General features: G+C 46.1%; 1 protein-coding gene across 1 annotated transcript in view; it reads right to left on the bottom strand.

Moving 5' to 3' along the window:
- Positions 1-27,105, bottom strand: part of LOC147710031 (uncharacterized) — a 76,070-nt gene that overhangs the window by 10,581 nt on the left and 38,384 nt on the right. The window contains exons 8-13 of the mRNA XM_086919310.1: positions 20,454-20,492; positions 10,795-10,833; positions 7,726-7,855; positions 5,250-5,288; positions 909-1,679; positions 47-168 (exon numbers count right to left, since the gene is read on the bottom strand). Of these exons, the coding sequence (XP_086775436.1) occupies positions 47-168; positions 909-1,679; positions 5,250-5,288; positions 7,726-7,855; positions 10,795-10,833; positions 20,454-20,492 (1,140 nt within the window). The remainder of the gene's footprint in view (positions 1-46; positions 169-908; positions 1,680-5,249; positions 5,289-7,725; positions 7,856-10,794; positions 10,834-20,453; positions 20,493-27,105) is intronic.

Here is a 27,105-nt window from a genome sequence, read left to right as displayed (position 1 = left end):
TGCCATGGCTCACTGCTGAGGACACAGCAGCCATGTTTGTCCTTACCATGAAACAGAGGCCGAGCAGCGTGGCCGTGAGCGCGAGAGCCCCCAGGCTGACGAGGATGATCTGCCAGACATTCAGGTCTTCGACACCTACAAAGCCTACTCCGCTGAGTGTGGTTGTACCTGTGGGAGATTTAAGACAATGTGTTAGGGATGTTAGGTGTAACACTCAGTCATTGGCAGTCCATACACAACTTCTATAATACATTTCAACAGTGCTCTAGATGTTGATGAGGCTGATTGCAGACCACCTCTAAGGGCACCCTCAAAGAGGGCCCCCGGGTGCCAAGAAGCCCTTAGGTAGGCTTTAGGTGTCCAGGACTAAAGTATGTGCTATACTGAGTCTGGCCAGTAGAGATCAGAGTACCTAAAGACAGTCACTGCTATTAAGACTATGTGAAGACTGCAGGAGCCAGGGTTGTAACACCCCTCACAGGTAAACTATAATTTTTAGCATTTGGTCTGTTATACAACTCAGCAGGCTTCATTGTTTTTAGCAAAGTGGTATTGGCAACCCAGGATCTGTTGTAGCACCTCATGAGCAGGGCAGACTCAATGTCGCCAAACTCACCTGTCTGATCCCTGATTGCACAAAGGAAAAACAGCTAGGGGCAAATTTATAAGATTCTCATGCAGCTCTGCAAAGCAAGGAACCTTGCTCTGGTGTGCTGCCCCAGAAACAGGAATGCGCCACATTTAAAGAATGACTGAAAATACCTTTATCCAGCTATAGAAATAAAACTGAGGATAGATTGGTAAAGCCCTGCTAGGTTCCCTGTTGCTTAAGCTCTGCTGTTATGATGACCACCTAGCCAATGGTTAATGTGAAGCTTTGAAAAATGGAGGAATACAAAATGACTTACCACCTAAACCTGTAGTTGTTGTGGCAAATGTTGTTTCTGATGTAGTTGCAGCTGTTGTGGCAACTGTTGTTTTTGAAGTAGAGGCAGCTGGTGTGGTTACTGTTGTTGCTGCTGTAGAGGCAGCTGTTGTGGCAACAGTTGTGGCTGCTGTAGAGACAGCTATTGTGGCAACTGTTGTTGCTGCTGTAGAGGCAGCTGTTGTGGCAACTGTTGTTGCTGCTGTATTTACAGCTGTTGTTGCAACTGTTGTAGCTGCTGTAGTTGCAGCTGTCGTAGCGGCTGTTGTTTTTGCTGTTCTAGCAGCTGTTGTTGCTGCTTTTGTAGCAGCCGTTGTTGCTGCTGTAGTGGCAGCTGTAGTGTCACCTGTTATTGGGGCTGTTGTTGTACGTGTTGTTGATGCTGTTGTGGCTGCAGTTGTGGCTATTGTTGTTATTGCTGTTGTGACAGATGTCGTGGTGGCTGTTGTTGCTGCTGTAGTGGCAGCTGTAGTATCACCTGTTGTTGCTGCTGTTGTGGCTATTGTTGTTATTGCTGTTGTGTCTGTAGTGGTAGCTACTGTTGTTGGTTCTGTAGTGGCAGCTGTAGTGATGGCTGTTGTTGCTGCAGTTGTACCAGCTGTTGTAGCTGCTGTAGTGATAGCAGTTGTTGCTGTTGTATCAGCCGTCGTTGCTGCTGTTGTAGCAACCGTTGTTGCTGCTGTAGTGTCAGCTGTAGTGGTGGCAGATGTTGTTGAGGTTGTTACTGCTGTTGTGGCAGCTGGTGTTGATGTTGCTAATGCACAAAAATAAGACAATTTTTGGAGGTTATTTCGATCAAGTATTAAAGTTAATTCCGTTTTTAAAGGAAAAACCACCAGCATGCATAAACACAGCCCGAGTGGCAACAGGCTGGATGTGAGCTGAAATGGGCAAAGCACCAAGCAGAACGAGGGGACATGATGATGTAAGATGGACAGCATACAAGTAAAATTATAAGAGACAGATAGCTGCATGGTCTGAGGGGACAGCAGCCAGCCGAGAGACCATAGGCAGCAGGTAGGAGCTGCTCAGCAGCAGTAAGTAAAGATGACAGAGGGAGCACAACCTGCCTGCTGAAGCAGTGACATCTAAAGGGAACCCTAACGTCTCTAAAGAACCCAGTTACCAGAAGGGAGCATAGTTGCTTAAAGGGACTGGAGCCAGCTAAAGGAAGCACGACCAGCAGAATGTCACTGAGGTAACAGCAGTGAGCAGAGATGTCCAGATGGAACAAAGCCTGCTGCAAGGCACAGAATCAGCAGGCAGAGCATCTAGCATCTGGGAGCATAGCCAGTATGATGGAACAGACACACATTTAGGCTCATGAATAGCAAGTTTGATCAAAGCCACTAACATGTTGTACAGCCAGGAAAAGAGAGCACAACCACAGAGATATATACGTCACTAGGGTCAAGCTGGTCCTCCAGTGCTGGCCCTTAGACTGAGAGGGAGTCAATAGCTCCTGGCCACTGGTTTCAGGAGATTTTATTATTCCTGATCTTTAAAAGTAGGGTTATATAGCCCCAGGTTTCTAGGATTTGCATGATCTTTACCTGGTTGCTAGAAATGGAGGGATTACAGGGCTCCAGGCTAGAGACAGGTGGGGCACTTCCTGTCCTTTAAAGAGATAGCGCAGTGTAGAGGTTGTGCCGCTGGTGTCAGGAACATCCTTTACTGGTCAAAGAGAGAGGGGGGTACAGAGCTCGTGCCCCTAGGGACTGGTGTGTCCTTTACTGGTCAAAGAGAGAGGGTGGTGCAGAGCTTGTGCCCCTGGGGACAGATGTGTCCTTTACGAGTCAAAGAGAGAGGGTGGTGCAGAGGTTGTGCCAATAGGGACAGGTGTGTCCTTTTATGGTCAAAGAGAGAGGGTGGTGGAGAGCTTATGTCACTAGGAACAGATGGGTCTGTTCTTTGTCATTAAAGGGAGAGGGTGGTGTGGAGTTCGTCCTGGTCATTAAATACAGAGGGCAGCCCAAATCTCAGGTTAGGAACAGGTGGGTCTTTTTCTGGTCTTTAAAGAAAGATGGCCATGCAAAGCATGTACCACTAGACACAGGCGAGTCAGTTCCTGGTCATTAAAGAGAGAGGGTGGTCTAGTGTTCTTCAACCCTGTTTTTATTACTCCCCCGAATATATTTATGCAGGAGTCGATTAATGCATGCCCCATCATGTCACCGTGGCAAGAATGCTTTGCGCTTCCGATGGTCAATCTCCTGTCTGGAAGTCTGGTTTTATTGTCGGTTTCGTCGTATTGGCTTCCAGACCACCTGGTGACCATTTACTGCAAACTGACCTGTCCACGAGATGCCTTCCTCCAATTATTTTGGCCTTCTTTCTTATAGGTAATTCACAATCTGAGTAGTCTGCAAGACCTTTAATGGAATTCTGTTTATGTTTTAAGGCTTTTCTTTTTGAGAGAATTGAGGTAAAGTAATTTTACTATTCCCAACAGGTGTGCCTCACCACTGGCACATCTGCCTTATAATAATAAATTAGGACCATGATCCTGTCTGTAATCATTGCAACCCTTATCCAACATTTCTCTACAGGGTCACACATGATTTTTACCCTATATCTCCATTCTTGTATCTCATTTAGCCCTGATACAGGTAAAAACAATAGACGATTGCTTATCTCCCAAAGCAGTGCCAATTTAGGGGCTTCTCTCACAGACAATACTTGGACCTTCCTTTTCTTGTCTTCCCATAACCTCGATCTTTAGAAGTTTCATTGTCTCCCATATTCTTGAAAATAAAACAGCATTCTAACTATACCCCAAAGTAATATTGGCTATAGGTCTAACTAGACAACTTTCTGTGATATATCCCTAAGCCCAAAACTCAACCCTCCTCCAAATCTTGCCAAACCTAGTTGGGGACCTCCAACCCCTTTATCCAAGCACCACTCACGGTTTTCCACGCTCTGCCACTTACCCCAATGAATTTGATTCAAACCTGTCTTTGTATAATACTATTTACAATATCCTGTTTTGTATAATAATTTGTGTAATACCCGCAATTACAGTGGTCCACAAACACTCCGCTATTGATACTGCCCTCTCAAATCTGAGTTTATACTTCATTTACGCACTGCCCTCATTTTAGCAGTAGATCCCCTCCAGTACTATGAGAGGGATTACTATAGAGAAACTCCTTCTGGGTTCAGTACTCTGGGGGAACCCAGTTCTAGTAGAAAACTTTACTCAAGAATCTACTGCTTTTTTCCTTTAGAAATTCCTTGCTCTCCATTTCTAATTATGATCAGTACGTTTTTTTCACTTTAAAATTATTTTTTTCAGCTCCAAAAATAGCTTATCTCATGCTTTATGCACTATCTCGTAAATGAGACAATTATATAAGTTGATTAGCACAATTCTAGTGACACTAGTGTGACCACTGTTTATCTTATATATGTGTTGAATATTGCTGTAACCCTGAGGAAGCCCCAAGTCAGTGTGCATTAGAAGGGCGAAACACTTGTTGGCTGTGTAGTGCACCTTTTGCCTCACCTCCAGTGGAAGTCAAGAGAAGCATTTGATCAGACTAAGTACCATTCTACTTTTCTACAGATGAGCGTTTATGTTACTTAAGCAGGGAGAATGTATACATTCATGATAGCTTAAGGAGAATAACTTACATAATATACAATGTATAACTAGACTAGCTGTTTAATTTGCCTGTTGATTTGCACCAATGAGAGGAACAATATATAGAAGACATTATGCTAGTTTTTAATTAGTGTCAGCAGCATCCCTTTATTCCTTTGATCTAGTCATTTCTGGGCTTGAGGGCAGAACCGAGGCACAAGTGGGTGCAGCAAAGACCCCAGAATACTAAACATAAAGAATGGGCTACTACTAGGCAGACTTGGAGTAGAGACATTTTCTCTTTTCCATTAAAGGGGGGAGGGGCTGCAGGTCACCAGACTTAGGCTAACTTCATCTTGGTGTTAAAGGTCAGGGGCACAGACCTGCATTCAATGGTGTGTCTTTCTTTAGAAGGTGCAACCTCGGATGGATGATTCTTAAACATGATATATATTTAGTGGCATTTGGATTAGGATAAAGTGTGTTCGGAGGGTGCTGATTGGTCTAGTGGAGTACATAAATATGACAGCAAGGGGGTGAGTGATGGAGAAGCAGGAAGGTAAAAGGGTCTAAAAGCTGAGCCCTGAGAAAGGAGATGCCTAATTTGATTCAAGGCTCTAGAAAGGGAGGGAGGTGTTCAATGAACCAGCGCCTAGGTGTGTTTGTAAATACTTCAAGAAATGTGTCTAAAAGAAGTAGAAATGTCAAGAAATGAAAGGCATAAGAGGCTTAACTTACTGGCAGCTGCAGTTGTGGTATCTAGTGAGGTTTGTCCAACTGTGGAGACAAAAAGTTATGATTAGAACATTCAGGGGAGCTGGAACAATTTTCCAGGTGGGGGTTGCCATCAGTGTTACATCACTGAAGTACTAGGGATAATGGCAAACCACAGCATATCAGAAAGAGCAAGGATAGATAAATGAGCCACGCCTACTCAGCAGCAAAGTGGTAATGGTGTGGTATGTAGCTGGCAGTGCATTGTGGGGGCGGGCTGTGGGGGGACACTGACTGCAAATATATTATTAAAGCATTCACCTGTTGTTGGGGCTGTTGTTGTATCTGTTGTTGCTGCTGTTGTGGCTGCAGTTGTGGCTAATGTTGTTATTGCTGTTGTGGCTGCAGTGGTAGCTACTGTTGTTAGTTCTGCAGTGGCAGCTGTAGTGATGGCTGTTGTTGCTGCAGTTGTACCAGCTGTTGTAGCTGCTGTAGTGACAGCAGTTGTTGCTGTTGTATCAGCCGTTGTTGCTGCTGTTGTAGCAGCTGCTGTTGCTGCTGTTGTAGCAGCCGTTGTTGCTGCTGTTGTAGCAGCCGTTGTTGCTGCTCTAGTGGCAGCTGTAGTTTCACCTGTTGTTGGGGCTGTTGTTGTATCTGTTTTTGCTGCTGTTGTGGCTGCAGTTGTGGCTAATGTTGTTATTGCTGTTGTAGCTGCAGTGGTAGCTACTGTTGTTGGTTCTGTAGTGGCAGCTGTAGTGATGGCTGTTGTTGCTGCAGTTATACCAGCTGTTGTAGCTGCTGTAGTGACAGCAGTTGTTGCTGTTGTATCAGCCGTTGTTGCTGCTGTTGTAGCAGCCGTTGTTGCTGCTGTTGTAGCAGCCATTGTTGCTGCTGTAGAGGCAGCTGTAGTTTCACCTGTTGTTGGGGTTGTTGTTGTATCTGTTGTTGCTGCTGCTGTGGCTACAGTTGTGGCTATTGTTGTTATTGCTGTTGTGGCTGCAGTGGTAGCTACTGTTGTTGGTTCTGTAGTGGCAGCTGTAGTGATGGCTGTTGTTGCTGCAGTTGTACCAGCTGTTGTAGCTGCTGTAGTGAGAGCAGTTGTTGCTGTTGTATCAGCCGTTGTTGTTGCTGTTGTACCAGCGGTTGTTGCTGCTGTAGTGTCAGCTGTAGTGGGGGCTGTTGTTGCTGCGGTTGTTACTGCTGTTGTGGCAGCTGGTGTTGGTGTTGCTAATGCACAAAAATAAGACAATTTGTGGAGGTTATTTCCATCAAGTATTAAAGTTAATTCCGTTTTTAAAGGAAAAACCACCAGCATGCATAAACACAGCCCGAGTGGCAACAGGCTGGATGTGAGCTGAAATGTGCAAAGCACCAAGCAGAACGAGGGGACATGATGATGTAAGATGGACAGCATACAAATAAAATTATAAGAGACAGATAGCTGCATGGTCTCAGGGGACAGCAGACAGCCGAGAGAGCATAGGCAGCAGGTAGGAGCTGCTCAGCAGCAGTAAGTAAAGATGACAGAGGGAGCACAACCTTCCTGCTGAAGCAGTGACATCTAAAGGGAACCCTAACGTCTTTAAATAACCCAGTTACCAGAAGGGAGCATAGTTGCTTAAAGGGACTGGAGCCAGCTAAAGGAAGCACGACCAGCAGAATGTCACTGAGGTAACAGCAGTGAGCAGAGATGTCCAGATGGAACAGAGCCTGCTGCAAGGCACAGAATAAGCAGGCAGAGCATCTAGCATCTGGGAGCATAGCCAGTATGATGGAGCAGACACATATTTAGGCTCATGGATAGCAAGTTTGATCAAAGCCACTAACATGTTGTACAGCCCGGAAAAGAGAGCACAACCACAGCAGAATATAGCATGAGAGGGTGTACAGCAGCAGGGAGCACAGCCAGGAAACAAGAACAGAACCACAGCCATCTGACTAGAGCACAACAAATAGAGCACAATAGGTTAGGCAGCAGAAGGGAGCGCAGCCAAGGAGATAGAACTGAACCACAGCCTTCTGACTGGAGCACAAAAGACTAGAGAACAAGCAGCCAGAGGGGGTGGGCATCAGAAGAGAGCATAGCCAACCAAGGTGACCACAGGTACCAGACTGGACCACTACCATCTGGCAGGAGCAATCTAAGAGAAGGGAGCACCACCAGCAATATGACCCTTGCAGCAGGAGAGAGCATAGGTGTCAAGCTAGACAAGAGCCAACTAAAGGGAGCATTTCTCAGCAGCTAGCATTACACAGTATATCAAGCAGAGACAGCAGTAAGATGTCTGTACACTAAACTGACTTGCATAGAGAGATTCCTTTGCACTGACTCAAGTGTCTATTTTAGGTCTATTTTGCTGAAGATAGGCTGCTCTGTCCAAGTATAAAGCTACGGGTCAGACTGTCCTCCCCCTACAATCACCACTAAGGGCTGGTGAGTCCAGTCCTGGACTTAGATATAGAGAGAGGGTGTCAGAAAGGTCTAGCTTCTGGTGTTTACATAGCTCCTTGTCACCAGGCAGTGCCCTGGTCATTAGTCGATAAGGAGATGCTGAGATATATTTGTCACTAGGGTCAAGCTGGTCCAGTGCTGCCCAGTAGACTGAGAGGGAGTCAATAGCTCCTAGCCACTGGTTGCAGGAGATTTTATTATTCCTGATCCTTAAAAGTAGGGTTATATAGCCCCAGGTTTCTAGGATTTGCATGGTCTTTACCTGGTAGCTAGAAATGGAGGGATTACAGGGCTCCAGGCTAGAGACAGGTGGGGCCCTTCCTGTCCTTTAAAGAGATAGCGCAGTGCAGAGGTTGTGCCGCTGGTGTCAGGTACATCCTTTACTGGTCAAAGAGAGAGGGGGGTATACAGAGCTTATGCCGCTAGGGACAGATGCGTCCTTTACTGGTCAAAGAGAGAGGATGGTGCAGAGGTCGTACCACTAGGGACAGGTGTGTCCTTTACTGGTCAAAGTGAGAGGGTGGTACAGAGGTCGTGCCACTAGGGACAGGTGCGTCTTTACTGGTCAAAGAGAGAGGGTGGTGCAGAGGTCATGCCACTAGGGACAGGTGTGTCATTTTATGGTCAAAGAGAGAGGGTGGTGGAGAGCTCATGTCACTAGGAACAGGCGGGTCTGTTTCTTGTCATTAAAGGGAGAGGGTGGTGTAGAGTTCGTGCCACAAGCAAAAGTCGGTCCTTTCCTGGTCATTAAATACAGAGGGCAGTCCAGAGCTCAGGTTAGGAACAGGTGGATCTTTTCCTGGTCTTTAAAGAAAGATGGCCATGCAAAGCACGTACCACTAGACACAGGCGAGTCAGTTCCAGGTCATTAAGGAGAGAGGGTAGTCTAGTATTGTTCAACCCTGTTTTTCTTTCTCCCCCCAATATATTTATGCAGGATTCGATTAAAGCATGCCCCATCATGTCACCGTGACAAGAATGCTTTGCGCTTCAGCCGTCAATCTCCTGTCTGGAAGTCTGGTTTAATTGTCAGTTTCGTCGTATTGGCTTCCAGACCATCTGGTGACCATTTACTGCAAACTGACCTGTCCACGAGATGGCTTCCTCTGATTATTTTGGCCTACTCTCTTATAGGTAATTCAAAATCTGAGTAGTCTGCAAAACCTTTAATGGAATTCTTTTTATGTTTTAAGGCTTTTCTTTTTGAGAGAATTGAGGTAAAGTAATTTTACTAATCCCAACAGTTGTGCCTCACCACTGGCACATCTGCCTTTTAATAATAAATTAGGACCATGATCCTGTCTGTAATCATTGCAACCCTTATCCAACATTTCTCTACAGGGTCACAAATTATTTTTACCCTATATCACCATTCTTGTATCTCATTTAGCCCTGATACAGGTAAAAACAATAGACGATTGCTTATCTCCCAAAGCAGTGCCAATTTAGGGGCTTCTCTCACAGACAATACTTGGACCTTCCTTCTCTTGTCTTCCCATCACCTCTATCTTTAGAAGTTTCATTGTCTCCCATATTCTTGAAAATAAAACAACATTCTAACTATACCCCCAAAGTAATATTGGCTATAGGTCTAACTAGACAACTTTCTGTGATATATCCCTAAGCCCAAAACTCAACCCTCCTCCAAATCTTGCCAAACCTAGTTGGGGACCTCCAACCCCTTTATCCAAGCACCACTCGCGGTTTTCCACGCTCTGCCACTTACCCCACTGAATTTGATTCAAACCTGTTATTGTATAATACTTTGTACAATATCCTGTTTTGTATAATAATTTGTGTAATACCCGCAATTACAGTTGTCCATAAACACTCTGCTATTGTTACTGCCCACTCAAATCTGAGTTTATACTTCATTTACGCACTGCCCTCATTTTAGCAGTAGATCCCCTCCAGTACTATGAGAGGGATTACTATAGAGAAACTCCTTCTGGGTTCAGTACTCCGGGGAACTCAGTTCTAGTAGAAAACTTTACTCAAGAATCCACTGCATTTTTCCTTTAGAAATTCCTTGCTCTGCATTTCTAATTATGATCAGTACGTTTTTTTCACTTTAAAATAATTTTTTTCAGCTCCAGAAATAGCTTATCTCATGCTTTATGCACTATCTCATAAATGAGACAATTATATAAGTTGATTAGCACAATTCCAGTGACACTAGTGTGACCACTGTTTATCTTATATAATTGTTCATTATTGCTGTAACCCTGAGGAAGCCCCAAGTTTGTGTGCATTAGAGGGGCGAAACATGTGTTGGCTGTGTAGTGCACCTTTTGCCTCACCTCCTTTGGAAGTCACGAGGAGCATTTGATCAGACTAAGTACCATTCTACTTTTCTACCGATGAGCGTTTATGTTATTTAAGCAGGGACAATGTATACATTCATGATAGCTTAAGGAGCATAACTTACATAATATACAATGTAGAACTGGACTAGCTGTTTACTTTGCCTGTTGCTTTGCACCAATGAGAGGAACAATATATGGAAGACATTATGCTAGTTTTTAATTAGTGTCAGCAGCATCCCTTCATTCATTTGATCTAGTCATTTCTGGGATTGAGGGCACAACCCAGGCACAAGTCGGTGCAGCAAAGACCGCAAAGTACTAAACATAAAGAATGGGCTACTACTAGGCAGACTCGGAGTAGAGACATCTTCTCTTTTCCATTAAAGGGGGGAGGGGCTGCAGGTCACCAGACTTAGGCTAACTTCATCTTGGTGTTATAGGTCAGGGGCACAGACCTGCATTCAATGGGGTGTCTTTCTTTAGATGGTGCAACCTCGAATGGATGATTCTTAAACATAATAAATATTTAGTAGCATTTGGATTAGGATAAAGTGTGTTTGGAGGGTGCTGAGTGGTCTAGTGGAGTACATAAATATGACGGCAAGGGGGTGGGTGATGGAGAAGCAGGAAGGTAAAAGGGTCTAAAAGCTGGGCCCTGAGAAAGGAGATGCCTGATTTGTTTCATGGCTCTAGAAATGGAGGGAAGTTGTTCAATGAACCAGCGCCTAGGTGTGTTTGTAAAGACTTCAAGAAATGTGTCTAAAAGAAGTAGAAATGTAAAGAAAGGAAAGGCATAAGAGGTTTAACTTACTGGCAGCTGCAGTTGTGGTATCTGGTGAGGTTTGTCCAACTGTGGAGACAAAAAGTTATGATTAGAACATTCAGGGGAGCTGGAACAATTTTCCTGGTGGGGGTTGCCATCAGTGTTACATCACTGAAGTACTAGGGATAATGGCAAACCGCAGCATATCAGAAAGAGCAATGATAGATAAATGAGCCACGCCTACTCAGCAGCAAAGTGGTAATGGTGTGGTATGTAGCTGGCAGTGCATTGTGGGGGTGGGCTGTGGGGGGACACTGACTGAAAATATATTATTAACGTATTCACCTGTTTTTGGGGCTGTTGTTGTAACTGTTGTTGCTGCTGTTGTGGCTGCGGTGGTAGCTACTGTTGTTGGTTCTGTAGTGGCAGCTGTTGTGATGGCTGTTGTTGCTGCAGTTGTACCAGCTGTTGTAGCTGCTGTAGTGACATCAGTTGTTGCTGTTGTATCAGCCGTTGTTGCTGCTGTTGTAGCAGCTGTTGTTGCTGCTGTTGTAGCAGACGTTGTTGCTGCTGTTGTAGCAGCCGTTGTTGCTGTTGTAGTGGCAGCTGTAGTTTCACCTGTTGTTGGGGCTGTTGTTGTATCTGTTGTTGCTGCTGTTGTGGCTGCAGTTGTGGCTAATTTTGGTATTGCTGTTGTGGCTGCAGTGGTTGCTACTGTTGTTGGTTCTGTAGTGGCAGCTGTAGTGATGGATGTTGTTGCTGCAGTTATACCAGCTGTTGTAGCTGCTGTAGTGACAGCAGTTGTTGCTGTTTTATCAGCCGTTGATGCTGCTGTTGTAGCAGCTGTTGTTGCTGCTGTTGTAGCAGCCGTTGTTGCTGCTGTTGTAGCAGCCATTGTTGCTGCTGTAGTGGCAGCTGTAGTTTCACCTGTTGTTGGGGCTGTTGTTGTATCTGTTGTTGCTGCTGTTGTGGCTGCAGTTGTGGCTAATGTTGTTATTGCTGTTGTGGCTGCAGTGGTAGCTACTGTTGTTGGTTCTGTAGTGGCAGCTGTAGTGATGGATGTTGTTGCTGCAGTTGTACCAGCTGTTGTAGCTGCTGTAGTGACAGCAGTTGTTGCTGTTGTATCAGCCGTTGTTGCTGCTGTTGTAGCAGCTGTTGTTGCTGCTGATGTAGCAGCCGTTGTTGCTGCTGTTGTAGCAGCCGTTGTTGCTGCTGTAGTGGCAGCTGTAGTTTCACCTGTTGTTGGGGCTGTTATTGTATCTGTTGTTGCTGCTGTTGTGGCTGCAGTTGTGGCTAATGTTGTTATTGCTGTTGTGGCTGCAGTGGTAGCTACTGTTGCTGGTTCTGTAGTGGCAGCTGTAGTGATGGATGTTGTTGCTGCAGTTGTACCAGCTGTTGTAGCTGCTGTAGTGACAGCAGTTGTTGGTGTTGTATCAGCCGTTGTTGCTGCTGTTGTACCAGCGGTTGTTGCTGCTGTTGTAGCAGCCGTTGTTGCTGCTGTTGTAGCAGCCATTGTTGCTGCTGTAGTGGCAGCTGTAGTTTCACCTGTTGTTGGGGCTGTTGTTGTATCTGTTGTTGCTGCTGTTGTGGCTGCAGTTGTGGCTAATATTGTTATTGCTGTTGTGGCTGCAGTGGTAGCTACTGTTGTTGGTTCTGTAGTGGCAGCTGTAGTGATGGATGTTGTTGCTGCAGTTGTACCAGCTGTTGTAGCTGCTGTAGTGACAGCAGTTGTTGCTGTTGTATCAGCCGTTGTTGCTGCTGTTGTACCAGCGGTTGTTGCTGCTGTTGTAGCAGCCGGTGTTGCTGCTGTTGTAGCAGCCGTTGTTGCTGCTGTAGAGGCAGCTGTAGTTTCACCTGTTGTTGGGGCTGTTGTTGTATCTGTTGTTGCTGCTGTTGTGGCTGCAGTTGTGGCTAATATTGTTATTGCTGTTGTGGCTGCAGTGGTAGCTACTGTTGTTGGTTCTGTAGTGGCAGCTGTAGTGATGGATGTTGTTGCTGCAGTTGTTCCAGCTGTTGTAGCTGCTGTAGAGACAGCAGTTGCTGCTGTTGTAGCAGCCGTTGTTACTGCTGTTGTAGCAGCCGTTGTTGCTGCTATAGTGGCAGCTGTAGTTTCACCTGTTGTTGGGGCTGTTGTTGTATCTTTTGTTGCTGCTGTTGTGGCTGCAGTTGTGGCTAATGTTGTTATTGCTGTTGTGGCTGCAGTGGTAGCTACTGTTGTTGGTTCTGTAGTGGCAGCTGTAGTGATGGATGTTGTTGCTGCAGTTGTACCAGCTGTTGTAGCTGCTGTAGTGACAGCAGTTGTTGCTGTTGTATCAGCCGTTGTTGCTGCTGTTGTAGCAGCTGTTGTTGCTGCTGTTGTAGCAGCCGTTGTTGCTGCTGTTGTAGCAGCCGTTGTTGCTGCTGTAGTGGCAGCTGTAGTTTCACCTGTTGTTGGGGCTGTTGTTATATCTATTGTTGCTGCTGTTGTCGCTGCAGTTGTGGCTAATGTTGTTATTGCTGTTGTGGCTGCAGTGGTAGCTACTGTTGTTGGTTCTGTAGTGGCAGCTGTAGTGATGGATGTTGTTGCTGCAGTTGTACCAGCTGTTGTAGCTGCTGTAGTGACAGCAGTTGTTGCTGTTGTATCAGCCGTTGTTGCTGCTGTTGTAGCAGCTGTTGTTGCTGCTGATGTAGCAGCCGTTGTTGCTGCTGTTGTAGCAGCCATTGTTGCTGCTGTAGTGGCAGCTGTAGTTTCACCTGTTGTTGGGGCTGTTATTGTATCTGTTGTTGCTGCTGTTGTGGCTGCAGTTGTGGCTAATGTTGTTATTGCTGTTGTGGCTGCAGTGGTAGCTACTGTTGTTGGTTCTGTAGTGGCAGCTGTAGTGATGGATGTTGTTGCTGCAGTTATATCAGCTGTGGTAGCTGCTGTAGGGACAGCAGTTGTTGCTGTTGTATCAGCCGTTGTTGCTGCTGTTATACCAGTGGTTGTTGCTGCTGTTGTAACAGCCGTTGTTGCTGCTGTTGTAGCAGCCGTTGTTGCTGCTGTAGTGGCAGCTGTAGTTTCACCTGTTGTTGGGGCTGTTGTATCTGTTGTTGCTGCTGTTGTGGCTGCAGTTGTGGCTAATGTTGTTATTGCTGTTGTGGCTGCAGTGGTAGCTACTGTTGTTGGTTCTGTAGTGGCAGCTGTAGTGATGGATGTTGTTGCTGCAGTTGTTCCAGCTGTTGTGGCTGCTGTAGAGACAGCAGTTGCTGCTGTTGTAGCAGCCGTTGTTACTGCTGTTGTAGCAGCCGTTGTTGCTGCTGTAGTGGCAGCTGTAGTTTCACCTGTTGTTGGGGCTTTTGTTGTATCTGTTGTTGCTGCTGTTGTGGCTGCAGTTGTGGCTAATGTTGTTATTGCTGTTGTGGCTGCAGTGGTAACTACTGTTGTTGGTTCTGTAGTGGCAGCTGTAGTGATGGATGTTGTTGCTGCAGTTGTACCAGCTGTTGTAGCTGCTGTAGTGACAGCAGTTGTTGCTGTTGTATCAGCCGTTGTTGCTGCTGTTGTAGCAGCTGTTGTTGCTGCTGTTGTAGCAGCCGTTGTTGCTGCTGTTGTAGCAGCCGTTGTTGCTGCTGTAGTGGCAGCTGTAGTTTCACCTGTTGTTGGGGCTGTTGTTGTATCTGTTGTTGCTGCTGTTGTGGATGCAGTTGTGGCTAATGTTGTTATTGCTGTTGTGGCTGCAGTGGTAGCTACTGTTGTTGGTTCTGTAGTGGCAGCTGTAGTGATGGATGTCGTTGCTGCAGTTGTTCCAGCTGTAGTAGCTGCTGTAGTGACAGCAGTTGTTGCTGTTGTATCAGCCGTTGTTGCTGCTGTTGTAGCAGCTGTTGTTGCTGCTGTTGTAGCAGCCGTTGTTGCTGCTGTTGTAGCAGCCGTTGTTGCTGCTGTAGTGGCAGCTGTAGTTTCACCTGTTGTTGGGGCTGTTGTTGTATCTGTTGTTGCTGCTGTTGTGGCTGCAGTTGTGGCTAATGTTGTTATTGCTGTTGTGGCTGCAGTGGTAGCTACTGTTGTTGGTTCTGTAGTGGCAGCTGTAGTGATGGATGTCGTTGCTGCAGTTGTTCCAGCTGTAGTAGCTGCTGTAGTGACAGCAGTTGTTGCTGTTGTATCAGCCGTTGTTGCTGCTGTTGTAGCAGCTGTTGTTGCTGCTGTAGTGGCAGCTGTAGTTTCACCTGTTGTTGGGGCTTTTGTTGTATCTGTTGTTGCTGCTGTTGTGGCTGCAGTTGTGGCTAATGTTGTTATTGCTGTTGTGGCTGCAGTGGTAACTACTGTTGTTGGTTCTGTAGTGGCAGCTGTAGTGATGGATGTCGTTGCTGCAGTTGTTCCAGCTGTAGTAGCTGCTGTAGTGACAGCAGTTGTTGCTGTTGTATCAGCCGTTGTTGCTGCTGTTGTAGCAGCTGTTGTTGCTGCTGTTGTAGCAGCCGTTGTTGCTGCTGTTGTAGCAGCCGTTGTTGCTGCTGTAGTGGCAGCTGTAGTTTCACCTGTTGTTGGGGCTGTTGTTGTATCTGTTGTTGCTGCTGTTGTGGCTGCAGTTGTGGCTAATGTTGTTATTGCTGTTGTGGCTGCAGTGGTAGCTACTGTTGTTGGTTCTGTAGTGGCAGCTGTAGTGATGGATGTTGTTGCTGCAGTTGTTCCAGCTGTTGTGGCTGCTGTAGAGACAGCAGTTGCTGCTGTTGTAGCAGCCGTTGTTACTGCTGTTGTAGCAGCCGTTGTTGCTGCTGTAGTGGCAGCTGTAGTTTCACCTGTTGTTGGGGCTTTTGTTGTATCTGTTGTTGCTGCTGTTGTGGCTGCAGTTGTGGCTAATGTTGTTATTGCTGTTGTGGCTGCAGTGGTAACTACTGTTGTTGGTTCTGTAGTGGCAGCTGTAGTGATGGATGTTGTTGCTGCAGTTGTACCAGCTGTTGTAGCTGCTGTAGTGACAGCAGTTGTTGCTGTTGTATCAGCCGTTGTTGCTGCTGTTGTAGCAGCTGTTGTTGCTGCTGTTGTAGCAGCCGTTGTTGCTGCTGTTGTAGCAGCCGTTTTTGCTGCTGTAGTGGCAGCTGTAGTTTCACCTGTTGTTGGGGCTGTTGTTGTATCTGTTGTTGCTGCTGTTGTGGCTGCAGTTGTGGCTAATGTTGTCATTGCTGTTGTGGATGCAGTGGTAGCTACTGTTGTTGGTTCTGTAGTGGCAGCTGTAGTGATGGATGTTGTTGCTGCAGTTGTACCAGCTGTTGTAGCTGCTGTAGTGACAGCAGTTGTTGTTGTTGTATCAGCCGTTGTTGCTGTTGTTGTACCAGCGGTTGTTGCTGCTGTAGTGTCAGCTGTAGTGGTGGCTGTTGTTGCTGCGGTTGTTACTGCTGTTGTGGCAGCTGGTGTTGGTGTTGCTAATGCACAAAAATAAGACAATTTTTGGAGGTTATTTCCATCAAGTATTAAAGTTAAATCCGTTTTTAAAGGAAAAACCACCAGCATGCATAAACACAGCCCGAGTGGCAACAGGCTGGATGTGAGCTGAAATTCGCAAAGCACCAAGCAGAACAAGGGGACATGATGACGTAAGATGGACAGCATACAAGTAAAATTATAAGAGACAGATAGCTGCATGGTCTCAGGGGACAGCAAACAGCCGAGAGAGCATAGGCAGCAGGTAGGAGCTGCTCAGCAGCAGTAAGTAAAGATGACAGAGGGAGCACAACCTTCCTGCTGAAGCAGTGACATCTAAAGGGAACCCTAACGTCTTTAAATAACCCAGTTACCAGAAGGGAGCATAGTTGCTTAAAGGGACTGGAGCCAGCTGAAGGAAGCACGACCAGCAGAATGTCACGGAGGTAACAGCAGTGAGCAGAGATGTCCAGATGGAACAGAGCCTGCTGCAAGGCACAGAATAAGCAGGCAGAGCATCTAGCATCTGGGAGCATAGCCATTATGATGGAGCAGACACACATTTAGACTCATGATTAGCGAGTTTAATCAAAGCCACAAACATGTTGTACAGCCAGGAAAAGAGAGCACAACCACAGCAGAATATAGCATGGATGGTGTACAGCAGCAAGGAGCATAGCCAAGAAACAAGAACAGAACCACAGCCATCTGACTAGAGCACAACAAATAGAGCACAATAGGTTAGGCAGCAGAAGGGAGCGCAGCCAAGGAGATAGAACTGAACCACAGCCTTCTGACTGGGGCACAGAAGGCTAGAAAACAAGCAGCCAGAGGGGGTGGGCAGCAGAAGAGAGCATAGCCAACCAAGGTGACCACAGGTACCAGACTGGACCACTACCATCTGGCAGGAGCAAATCTAAGAGAAGGGAGCACCACCAGCAATATGACCCTTGCAGCAGGAGAGAGCATAGGTGTCAAGCTAGACAAGAGCCAACTAAAGGGAGCATTTCTCAGCAGCTAGCATTACACAGTATATCAAGCAGAGACAGCAGTAAGATGTCTGTACACTAAACTGACTTGCATAGAGAGATTCCTTTGCACTGACTCAAGTGTCTATTTTAGGTCTATTTTGCTGAAGATAGGCTGCTCTGTCCAAGTATAAAGCTACGGGTGACACAGCCCCCCCCTACATTCACCATTAAGGGCTGGTGAGTTCATTCCTGGACATTAGATATAGAGAGAGGGTGTCAGAAAGGTCTAGCTTCTGGTGTTTACATGGCTCCTTGTCACCAGGCAGTACCCTGGTCATTAGTCGATAAGGAGATGCTGAGATATATATGTCACAGGGTCAAGCTGGTCCAGTGCTGGCCCTTAGATTGAGAGGGAGTCAATAGCTCCTGGCCACTGGTTGCAGGAGATTTTTTTATTCCTGATCCTTAAAAGCAGGGTTATATAGCCTCAGGTGTCTAGGATTTGCATGGTCTTTACCTGGTTGCTAGAAATGGAGGGATTACAGGGCTCCAGGCTAGGGACAGGTGGGGCCCTTCCTGTCCTTTAAAGAGATAGCGCAGTGCAGAGGTTGTGCCGCTGCTGTCAGGTACATCCTTTACTGGTCAAAGAGAGAGGGGGGTACAGAGGTTGTGCCACTAGGGACAGGTGTGTCCTTTACTGATCAAAGAGAGAGGGTGGTGCAGAGGTCGTGCCACTAGGGACAGGTGTGTCCTTTACTGGTCAAAGTGAGAGGGTGGTACAGAGGTCATACCACTAGGGACAGGTGCGTCCTTTACTGGTCAAAGAGAGAGGGTGGTGCAGAGGTTGTGCCACTAGGGACAGGTGCGTCCTTTACTGGTCAAAGAGAGAGGGTGGTGGAGAGCTCATGACACTAGGAACAGGCGGGTTTGATTCTTGTCATTACAGGGAGAGGGTGGTGCAGAGTTCGTGCCACAAGGGAAAGTGGGTCCTTTCCTGGTCATTAAATACAGAGGGCAGTCCAGAGCACAGGTTAGGAACAGGTGGGTCTTTTCCTGGTCTTTAAAGAAAGATAGCCTTACACAGCACGTACCACTAGACACAGGCGAGTCAGTTCCTGGTAAGAGAGAGGGTGGTCTAGTGTTCTTCAACCCTGTTTATCTTTCTCCCCCCAATATATTTATGCAGAAGTCGATTAACGCATGACCCATCATGTCACCGTGACAAGAATGCTTTGCGCTTCCGCCAGTCAATCTCCTGTCTGGAAGTCTGGTTTTATTGTCAGTTTTGTTGTATTGGATTCCAGACCACCTGGTGACCATTTACTGCAAACTGACCTGTCCATGAGATGGCTTCCTCTGATTATTTTGGCCTACTCTCTTATAGGTAATTCAAAATCTGAGTAGTCTGCAAGACCTTTAATGGAATACTTTTTATGTTTTAAGGCTTTTCTTTTTGAGAGAATTGAGGTAAAGTAATTTTACTATTCCCAACAGTTGTGCCTCACCACAGGCACATCTGCCTTATAATAATAAATTAGGACCCAGATCCTGTCTGTAATCATTGCAACCCTTATCCAACATTTCTCTACAGGGTCACACATGATTTTTACCCTATATCTCCATTCTTGTATCTCATTTAGCCCTGATACAGGCAAAAACAATAGACGATTGCTTATCTCCCAAAGCAGTGCCAATTTAGGGGCTTCTCTCACAGACAATACTTGGACCTTCCTTCTCTTGTCTTCACATCACCTCTATCTTTAGAAGTTTCATTGTCTCCCATATTCTTGAAAATAAAACAACATTCTAACTATACCCCCAAAGTAATATTGGCTATAGGTCTAACGAGACAACTTTCTGTGATATATCCCAAATCTCAAAACTCAACCCTCCTCCAAATCTTGCCAAACCTAGTTGGGGACCTCCAACCCCTTTATCCAAGCACCACTCACGGTTGTCCACGCTCTGCCACTTACCCCAATGAATTTGATTCAAACCTGTTATTGTATAATACTTTGTACAATATCCTGTTTTGTATAATAATTTGTGTAATACCCGCAATTACAGTTGTCCATAAACACTCCGCTATTGTTACTGCCCACTCAAATCTGAGTTTATACTTCATTTACGCACTGCCCTCATTTTAGCAGTAGATCCCCTCCAGTACTATGAGAGGGATTACTATAGAGAAAATTCTTCTGGGATCAGTACTCTGGGGGAACTCAGTTCAAGTAGAAAACTTTACTCAAGAATCTACTGCATTTTTCCTTTAGAGATTCCTTGCTCTCCATTTCTAATTATGATCAGTAAGTTTTTTTCACTTTAAAATTATTTTTTTCAGCTCCAAAAATAGCTTATCTCATGCTTTATGCACTATCTCATAAATGAGACGATTATATAAGTTTATTAGCACAATTCCAGTGACACTAGTGTGTCCACAGTTTATCTTATATATGTGTTCATTATTGCTGTAACCCTGAGGAAGCCCCATGTCTGTGTGCGTTAGAAGGGCGAAACACGTGTTGGCTGTGTAGTGCACCTTTTGCCTCACCTCCAGTGTAAGTCAAGAGGAGCATTTGTTCAGACTAAGTGCCATTCTACTTTTCTACCGATGAGCATTTATGTTATTTAAGCAGGGACAATGTATACATTCATGATAGCTTAAGGAGCATAACTTACATAATGTACAATATATAACTGGACTAGCTGTTTACTTTGCCTGTTGCTTTGCACCAATGAGAGGAACAATATATAGAAGACATTATGCTAGTTTTTAATTAGTGTCAGCAGCATCCCTTCATTCCTTTGATCTAGTCATTTCTGGGCTTGAGGGCACAAGCCAGGCACAAGTGGGTGCAGCAAAGACCACAGAATACTAAACATAAAGAATGGGCTACTACTAGGCAGACTTGGAGTAGATACATCTTCTCTTTTCCATTAAAGGGGGGAGGGGCTGCAGGTGACCAGACTTAGGCTAACTCCATCTTGGTGTTAAAGGTCAGGGGCACAGACCTGCATTCAATGGTGTGTCTTTCTTTAGATGGTTCAACCTCGGATGGATGATTCTTAAACATAATAAATATTTAGTGGCATTTGGATTAGGATAAAGTGTGTTTGGAAGGTGCTGATTGGTCTAGTGGAGTACATGAATATGACAGCAAGGGGGTGGGTGATGGAGAAGCAGGAAGGTAAAAGGGTCTAAAAGCTGAGCCCTGAGAAAGGAGATGCCTGATTTGTTTCAAGGCGCTAGAAATGGAGGGAAGGTGTTCAATGAACCAGCGCCTAGGTGTGTTTGTAAAGACTTCAAGAAATGTGTCTAAAAGAAGTAGAAATGTAAAGAAATGAAAGGCATAAGAGGCTTAACTTACCGGCAGCTGCCGTTGTGGTATCTGGTGAGGTTTGTCCAACTGTGGAGACAAAAAGTTATGATTAGAACTTTCAGGGGAGCTGGAACAATTTTCCCGGTGGGGGTTGCCATCAGTGTTACATCACTGAAGTACTAGGGATAATGGCAAACCCCAGCATATCAGAAAGAACAATGATAGATAAATGAGCCATGCCTACTCAGCAGCAAAGTGGTAATGGTGTGGTATGTAGCTGGCAGTGCATTGTGGGGGCGGGCTGTGGGGGGACACTGACTGGAAATATATTATTAACGCATTGCGAGGCAGCACACTGGCATTTCCAGACAGCACATTTTTCATTGAAATGGCCACTACAATTCCACAGGCATACAGTTGTACTGGTATACAGCGTACCGACAGCGTACCGACGATACTGTGTGGAAATTGGGTCTCAGCGAATTTTTACCCTGTGCCCATGACCAAGGAAATGACCAACGAAAAGTGTGCTAATTTGTTTTAATCCTAATCAAATATTTGTTTCTGTCATACATCAGCATTACAAAAACTGTGCTTCTTTCGTCCTTTGCTAAATGCTGATATATTTTGAAATATTTGCACAGTTAATTTACAGATATTTAACTTGTGTTGTTTTACAATAAAGGCACCCTGCAGCCTTTCCTTTCACAGTCCCTGTACCCCAGCAATGTTGACACGTACTTGACTTTGCAATATTCTCTCAGATTGCAGTCAGAGAAAGAGAAGTAAAAAAGATCTCCATTTTGAAAGAATAAGCACCATTTTGTGAGAAGGCCGGGCCTGACCTTTGCCCTCTAGCTTGAAATGCACAGTAAATGTGACAAGATTCAAACAATATCTAAAGACATTTTTATTGCTCACTCATCTTCTGAAATGCCACATTGTGTATTTTGGGGATGCTGCCACACCCCCCCTGTACCCCTACTTCTAGCGCCTATGAGAGCATTACATCTGTGTTGGTGGACTCACACACACCTCTGACCAGAGGGAGCAGATGTGCAGGCAAATATAAATGTACAGGAATTTATATAGCGAAAATCACCAACCGGTTTCTAAGCTCTTGCTTAGGGAACCCATCCTGGTATTCCCCTGTGAGATAACCCCGGCAGGGTATCCGCAATGTGAAAGCCAGGCATCCCGCCGCGAGGGGCCGTTGTGGAGATTAAGCAAGCTATTGCCCAGAGTCGCAGAGTGTGAACCCGTGAATCGAGTAGGCACGGGAGCGAGAATTGTCGATTCCTTGGTCTTTTCACGACTCAAGAGCCAGCCAAGCCGGGAATTGAACCCTGGTCCCGGGCTGACCTCTGCTTCCAGGTCTGCCTCCTCTAACCAGTGAGCCACACTTCTCCACGGCACAAACCTAATCCAACAAAACTCCTAATGCTGACGAAATAGAGGCTAAAGGGCTATAGTAAGATGAGTAGTTTGAAGAAATTATAAAATAAAAATATCCTTTAAAAGCGGAATCTGACTCACCGGTTTTGTGCTTCACTTTTTGTGCTTAGCACGTCTCAGAAAATATCATCAGGAGACCGGTTCATGCAGGAAATATCTCTCGGCAAGACATGTTCTAGGCGAACCCATCTCCAGCTGGAATTGCACATTATCCATGCATGCCTAAAAAAGTTCCCTGAAATCGCAGAGATTGGGGAATTCCATGAGCTTTGCCCTGGCTTCTTAGGTCCTTCTGCGGCTCGGCTCTGCATAAGAGAGGCTGAGAGCATTAGAGGTGGAGGAAGCTTCAGCTGCAGGCTGTAAAGAGGACTCCACGTGAATCTGTATTACCAGTCCCTATTTATTGTAAGTTCGTGCTGCATAACAGCTTCAACAACCAACCCGGAGACCAACCCACCCAACCTACCTCCAAACCTAAACCCCCCTCGAACATCCTTTATGACTGGAACCCAATCTCCACTGAGGACACCATTCACCTGATGAACTCCATCCACTCAGGATCCCCCACAGATCCATGTCCCCTCCACATCTTCAACAAAGCAGACTCCATCATCGCACCCCACCTCCGAGACGTTATCAACTGCTCCCTCAACTCCGCCCCCTTCCCGGAAAGCTGGAAACACGCCGAACTCAGTGCCCTTCGGAAAAAACCCACAGCAGACCCCACCGAACTCAAAAACTACCGCCCCATCTCGCTCCTACCATTCCCGGCCAAAGTCATCGAGAAAGCCGTCAACAACTAGCTCGCCGCCTTCCTCGAATCCAACAAATCCCTCGACCCCTCACTGTCCGGCTTCCGAGCCAAACACAGCACCGAAATCGCTCTCATCGCAGCAACAGACGACATTCGAACACTACTGGACAACAGAGACACAGTCGCCCTCATCCTCCTTGACCTCTCCGCAGCCTTCGACACAGTCTGTCACAGCACCCTTATACAACGCCTCAACAACATCGGAATTCAAGGAAAAGCACTGGACTGGATCACCTCGTTCCTTGCCGGAAGAACTCAGAGAGTCCGCCTTCCACCGTTTAAGTCAAAAGCCACTGAAGTCATCTGCGGCGTGCCACAAGGATCTTCACTCAGCCCCACCCTCTTCAACGTATACATGAGTCCCCTCGCGACCATCACACGCCAACACAACCTCAACATCATCTCCTACGCTGATGACACTCAACTTATCCTCTCACTCACCAGAGACCCTAACACCGCCAAAACCAACCTACATAAAGGGATGAAAGAAGTAGCCGAGTGGATGAAGCACAGCCGTCTTAAACTGAACTCAGACAAAACAGAAGTCTCATCTTAGGCACTTCCCCTTCCGCCTGGAACGACTCTTGGTGGCCAGCGGCCCTAGGAAAAGCACCCATCCCAACGGACCACGCACGGAACCTGGGCGTCATCCTGGACTCTTCAATCTCGATGACCAGACAAGTCAACGCCGTTTCATCTTCTTGCTTCAACATTCTTCGCATGCTCAAAAAAACATTTCGCTGGATCCCCACCGAAACTAGAAAAACGGTCACCCACGCACTGGTTACTAGCCGCCTGGATTACGGAAACACCCTGTACGCCGGTACCACCGCAAAACTTCAGAAAAAACTCCAACGCATCCAAAACGCTTCAGCCAGACTCATACTAGACATCCCGCGTAAAGACCACATTTCCGGTCACCTGAAAGACCTCCACTGGCTCCCTGTCAATAAGAGGATAACGTTCCACCTCTTCACCCACGCACACAAAGCACTCTACGAACTTGAACCCGAATGCCTCAAAAGGTGAATTTCCTTCTACACCCCCCCCCCCCCCGCCAGTTACGTTCTTCCAACCAAGCCCTGGCTGTTGTTCCACGCATCAACAAAACCACCATGGGAGGAAGATCCTTCTCCTACTTAGCGGCTAAAACCTGGAACTCCCTTCCCATTCACCTCCGCCTTACTCAAAACCACCTAGCCTTCAGAAAGCAGCTTAAAACCTGGATATTCGACAAGTAATTCCCCACCCTTCCTCAAGCGCCTTGAGACCCTCTGGGTATGTAGTGCGCTATACAAATGAATTGACTTGACTTGACTTGAGTGAACCCCCTCTTGTGTCAGTCCCAGCGAATGACCTGTCAACATTCCAGAACGCTCAGCTGATGACAATAACAGATGGGAGATGCACAGTGCTCGTAGAGACGGCACGAAACAGGAGGTGGGCAGCCCGGGGACGCCGCAGTCCAGGTAAGTTGTTTTTCTTTACTTTTATGTCATTTATAAATATTTGTTTATATCGGGGTGGAGGCGGGTGCTAGCCAGCTCCGCTCAGCCATGGAGTGTGCAGAGATTTGCCTTCTCCGCGGAACTCGGAGGAGGCAACTCTCTGCACATTCCGCGCGCGAAGCAGAGGTCTCCGTCCGGCCTCACCCACGACTTCACTCCTTGAGCAGTGAAAAGCAGATGTATATGGTGAAAATAAGGCTTCACATTTTGGGCAAAAGCCTGAAAACGGTTACGGAATGCAGCACAGCTCCCAAAGAGGCTGCACTACATTGCGTAGCAGGGAGGGAGCATGAAAGAGCGATATTCACAGAGATATGGCCCTCTCCGCTCATCTCCCTAGTGCGGGCACAGATTTCAGGTACTGAACGCCACGCACATTCTCACATTCATTAGCGCCATAGCACAAAGGTGTGTGTCTGGCATAGGTTTTGTACAGGAACGGTAACCTTTAAGTACAAAGTACTATGCCTAGACACGCTAAAAAACTTTTCCTGCTTTGTACATGCAAAGTCGGAAAAGCAAGGAGAAATTAACCATGGGCAGAGAACTCCACTCTGTTGGCGGACCTTGCAGATTTTTGCATACTCGACGTTACGCTGAGAACGCGAAGTTTATGCAAACTCTGACTATGTTCAGTGAGGATTATTTAAATTGTCCAACTGAGAGACCGCTCAGCAGGCATGCCATCAGCAGGCCAAAGGCAAGCCTGCCTGCTCAAGTCCGCACCCCAGGAAACTGCCTTGACATCGTCCATTCTGGGATGGCTCTCAGCACAGGGTCTTATTCCCAAAAATGTCTTCCACAGCTGGCCTACTCACATACCATTTTCTCCTCGTCTGTCTTCCCTGACCCAGACCTTAAACATGAGATGTTATCTTAAAACTGCAGAAAATATTCCCTGGCCAACAAAATAATTCCCCCAAGATGGCTGCCATTACCCAGCCATCGCATAAAGGGGATCCATTAAAAACACAACAGAAAGCAAAATATCATCAATCCCACCTCCGTGAGGGAGGATGGCAACCAGAACTGTGTCAGGGATGACGATGACTCTGAGTATTGGAGATTGCTGGTAAGTACAAAGCGATACAAAAGGGGGTGGTAATGGACGGAGCATCTGAACCAATTAAACACTCACACCCAGTCAACAGATCTGGGTTGAATCCATCACCGTTCTTTATCCCACTCTGCCACCCCAGTTCAGACATGGCTATATGCAAATCAGTCTGACCCTGTGCCTCATGGGAACAGTCCAGCCCGAACTGCCAAGCCATGCCTTCCCTGGACCGGAAACAAGCTTCTGAGGACCGGTTTTTGGCATTCCAGCCGTCTTCAGCCCGGCTTGCTTGAATCCAGTGGCACCCCTTTTGTACCGGTAAGTACAAAGGGCATTCTTCTGGGTAAGCTGTGTCCTTCTTTTACTCACAATACTGCCAACCACTGGAATTTACATTGAAATGGCTGCAGCTCTTCTGACGCCTGAACACCCACATGTTTAAAGACTAAGCTGGTCCACCTGCCTTCTGGGTCTAGCACAGGGACACTCTAGTAGTAGCTGTGTGCTTTATAAGTCCCTCTATTCATTCATTCAAAATATATCTTCTATGAAACACTCTAAATTCACACATTATTTTATTACAAAATATGATTTGAGTGTTTTGTTTTATAACTGGAACTTTGAACAAAGTCATCTCAGTCAGTGCTTAATTTGTAAATAACATATGTGGGAGGGGCCTGGTCAGGCGATCACTGCAGCTTGAGTCACTCATTGCCCCTGCTTCCTCTGTGAATCGCAGTATCAACACAACTACTTAACATCACACTCCTACAAGTGTGGCTATGCCATCTATTCCTAAAAATTCATAATAAAGGTTTGGGTGACAGGCATTAGTCATTGTTTAGGTGAATTGAATAAATAAACAACTGCTGTTGTCCTCATCTCTAAATTAGACAACAGTGCCAGCATTTGGCAGACTGTCACAAGTGTTGGTGTTGACAATTAAATGCCAGTGCCGAACACCGGAAAGCACTGGCTCAAATTAAGCACTGATGGTGTACCTGTAGGTTACAGAATACTCTGGTATATAATTCTTATCGTTTTCTGTTACATTGTTGAACCTAATGTAAAGTGCCCTGATACCCTCGGGTCTAGTCAGTGCTATATAAAACTCTTTAAATAAATAAATAACCCAATAAAGTGAACTTTAGGAAGCCAGTCTCTGAGCCTGATGAATTCTCGAAGGTTGAGACGTTATCTTTTTCATTTTCTCTTACAGTCCTCTTTACAATTTCCAGGGTGTTGGTTTATCACCCACCTGACTGTGCAACGTCATCCTTGCACGTTTTTGTAGACTATATGTCTGACTTTATTCTTGACTCCTGTAAGTTCTTACTACTGGGTGATTTTAAGATCTGGATGAAATCTAATCCTTGGCCCCTATCTATGTACCTAACTTACGTCTCACACGAACCATTTTACATCCATCCATTCTGCTTATGCCCAGCATCAGCCTTGTGTTTGCCTCAGCAGATGTCTTGTTACTGTTTCTAATGACTCAGCACTTATGTTCACAACATATAGGAATGGAGACTTTGGTATGGCCTCTATATTTTGCCCATGCAACATTAAAGGGATGCTGCCGCTGGGCAACCTCTTGCTGCCAAAGCGATCTCTGTTGTCATAGAAAAGGATGAAATTATAGGTAAAATGTGATATATTATAATTGTAATCGTTTTTATGGATTTACACAATTAGGGCCCGGCAGATATCAAACAACTGCTCACTTCCTGCTCCTCTTCAGGAACTTTACGGCCATCCTCTGCTCAATTCCTTAAAGTTCCTCAGATAACAAAAATCCCAACAAGGCTTTAGACCCCTTGCCTTTCAGGGGCCACCAAGTGGACTCTCTTCTTTTTCTTTAAC

The sequence above is a fragment of the Lissotriton vulgaris genome, chromosome 5 (genome assembly GCF_964263255.1).
Source record: "Lissotriton vulgaris chromosome 5, aLisVul1.2, whole genome shotgun sequence".
Taxonomy (NCBI): domain Eukaryota; kingdom Metazoa; phylum Chordata; class Amphibia; order Caudata; family Salamandridae; genus Lissotriton; species Lissotriton vulgaris.
This window is presented reverse-complemented; position numbering and strand designations above follow the sequence as displayed.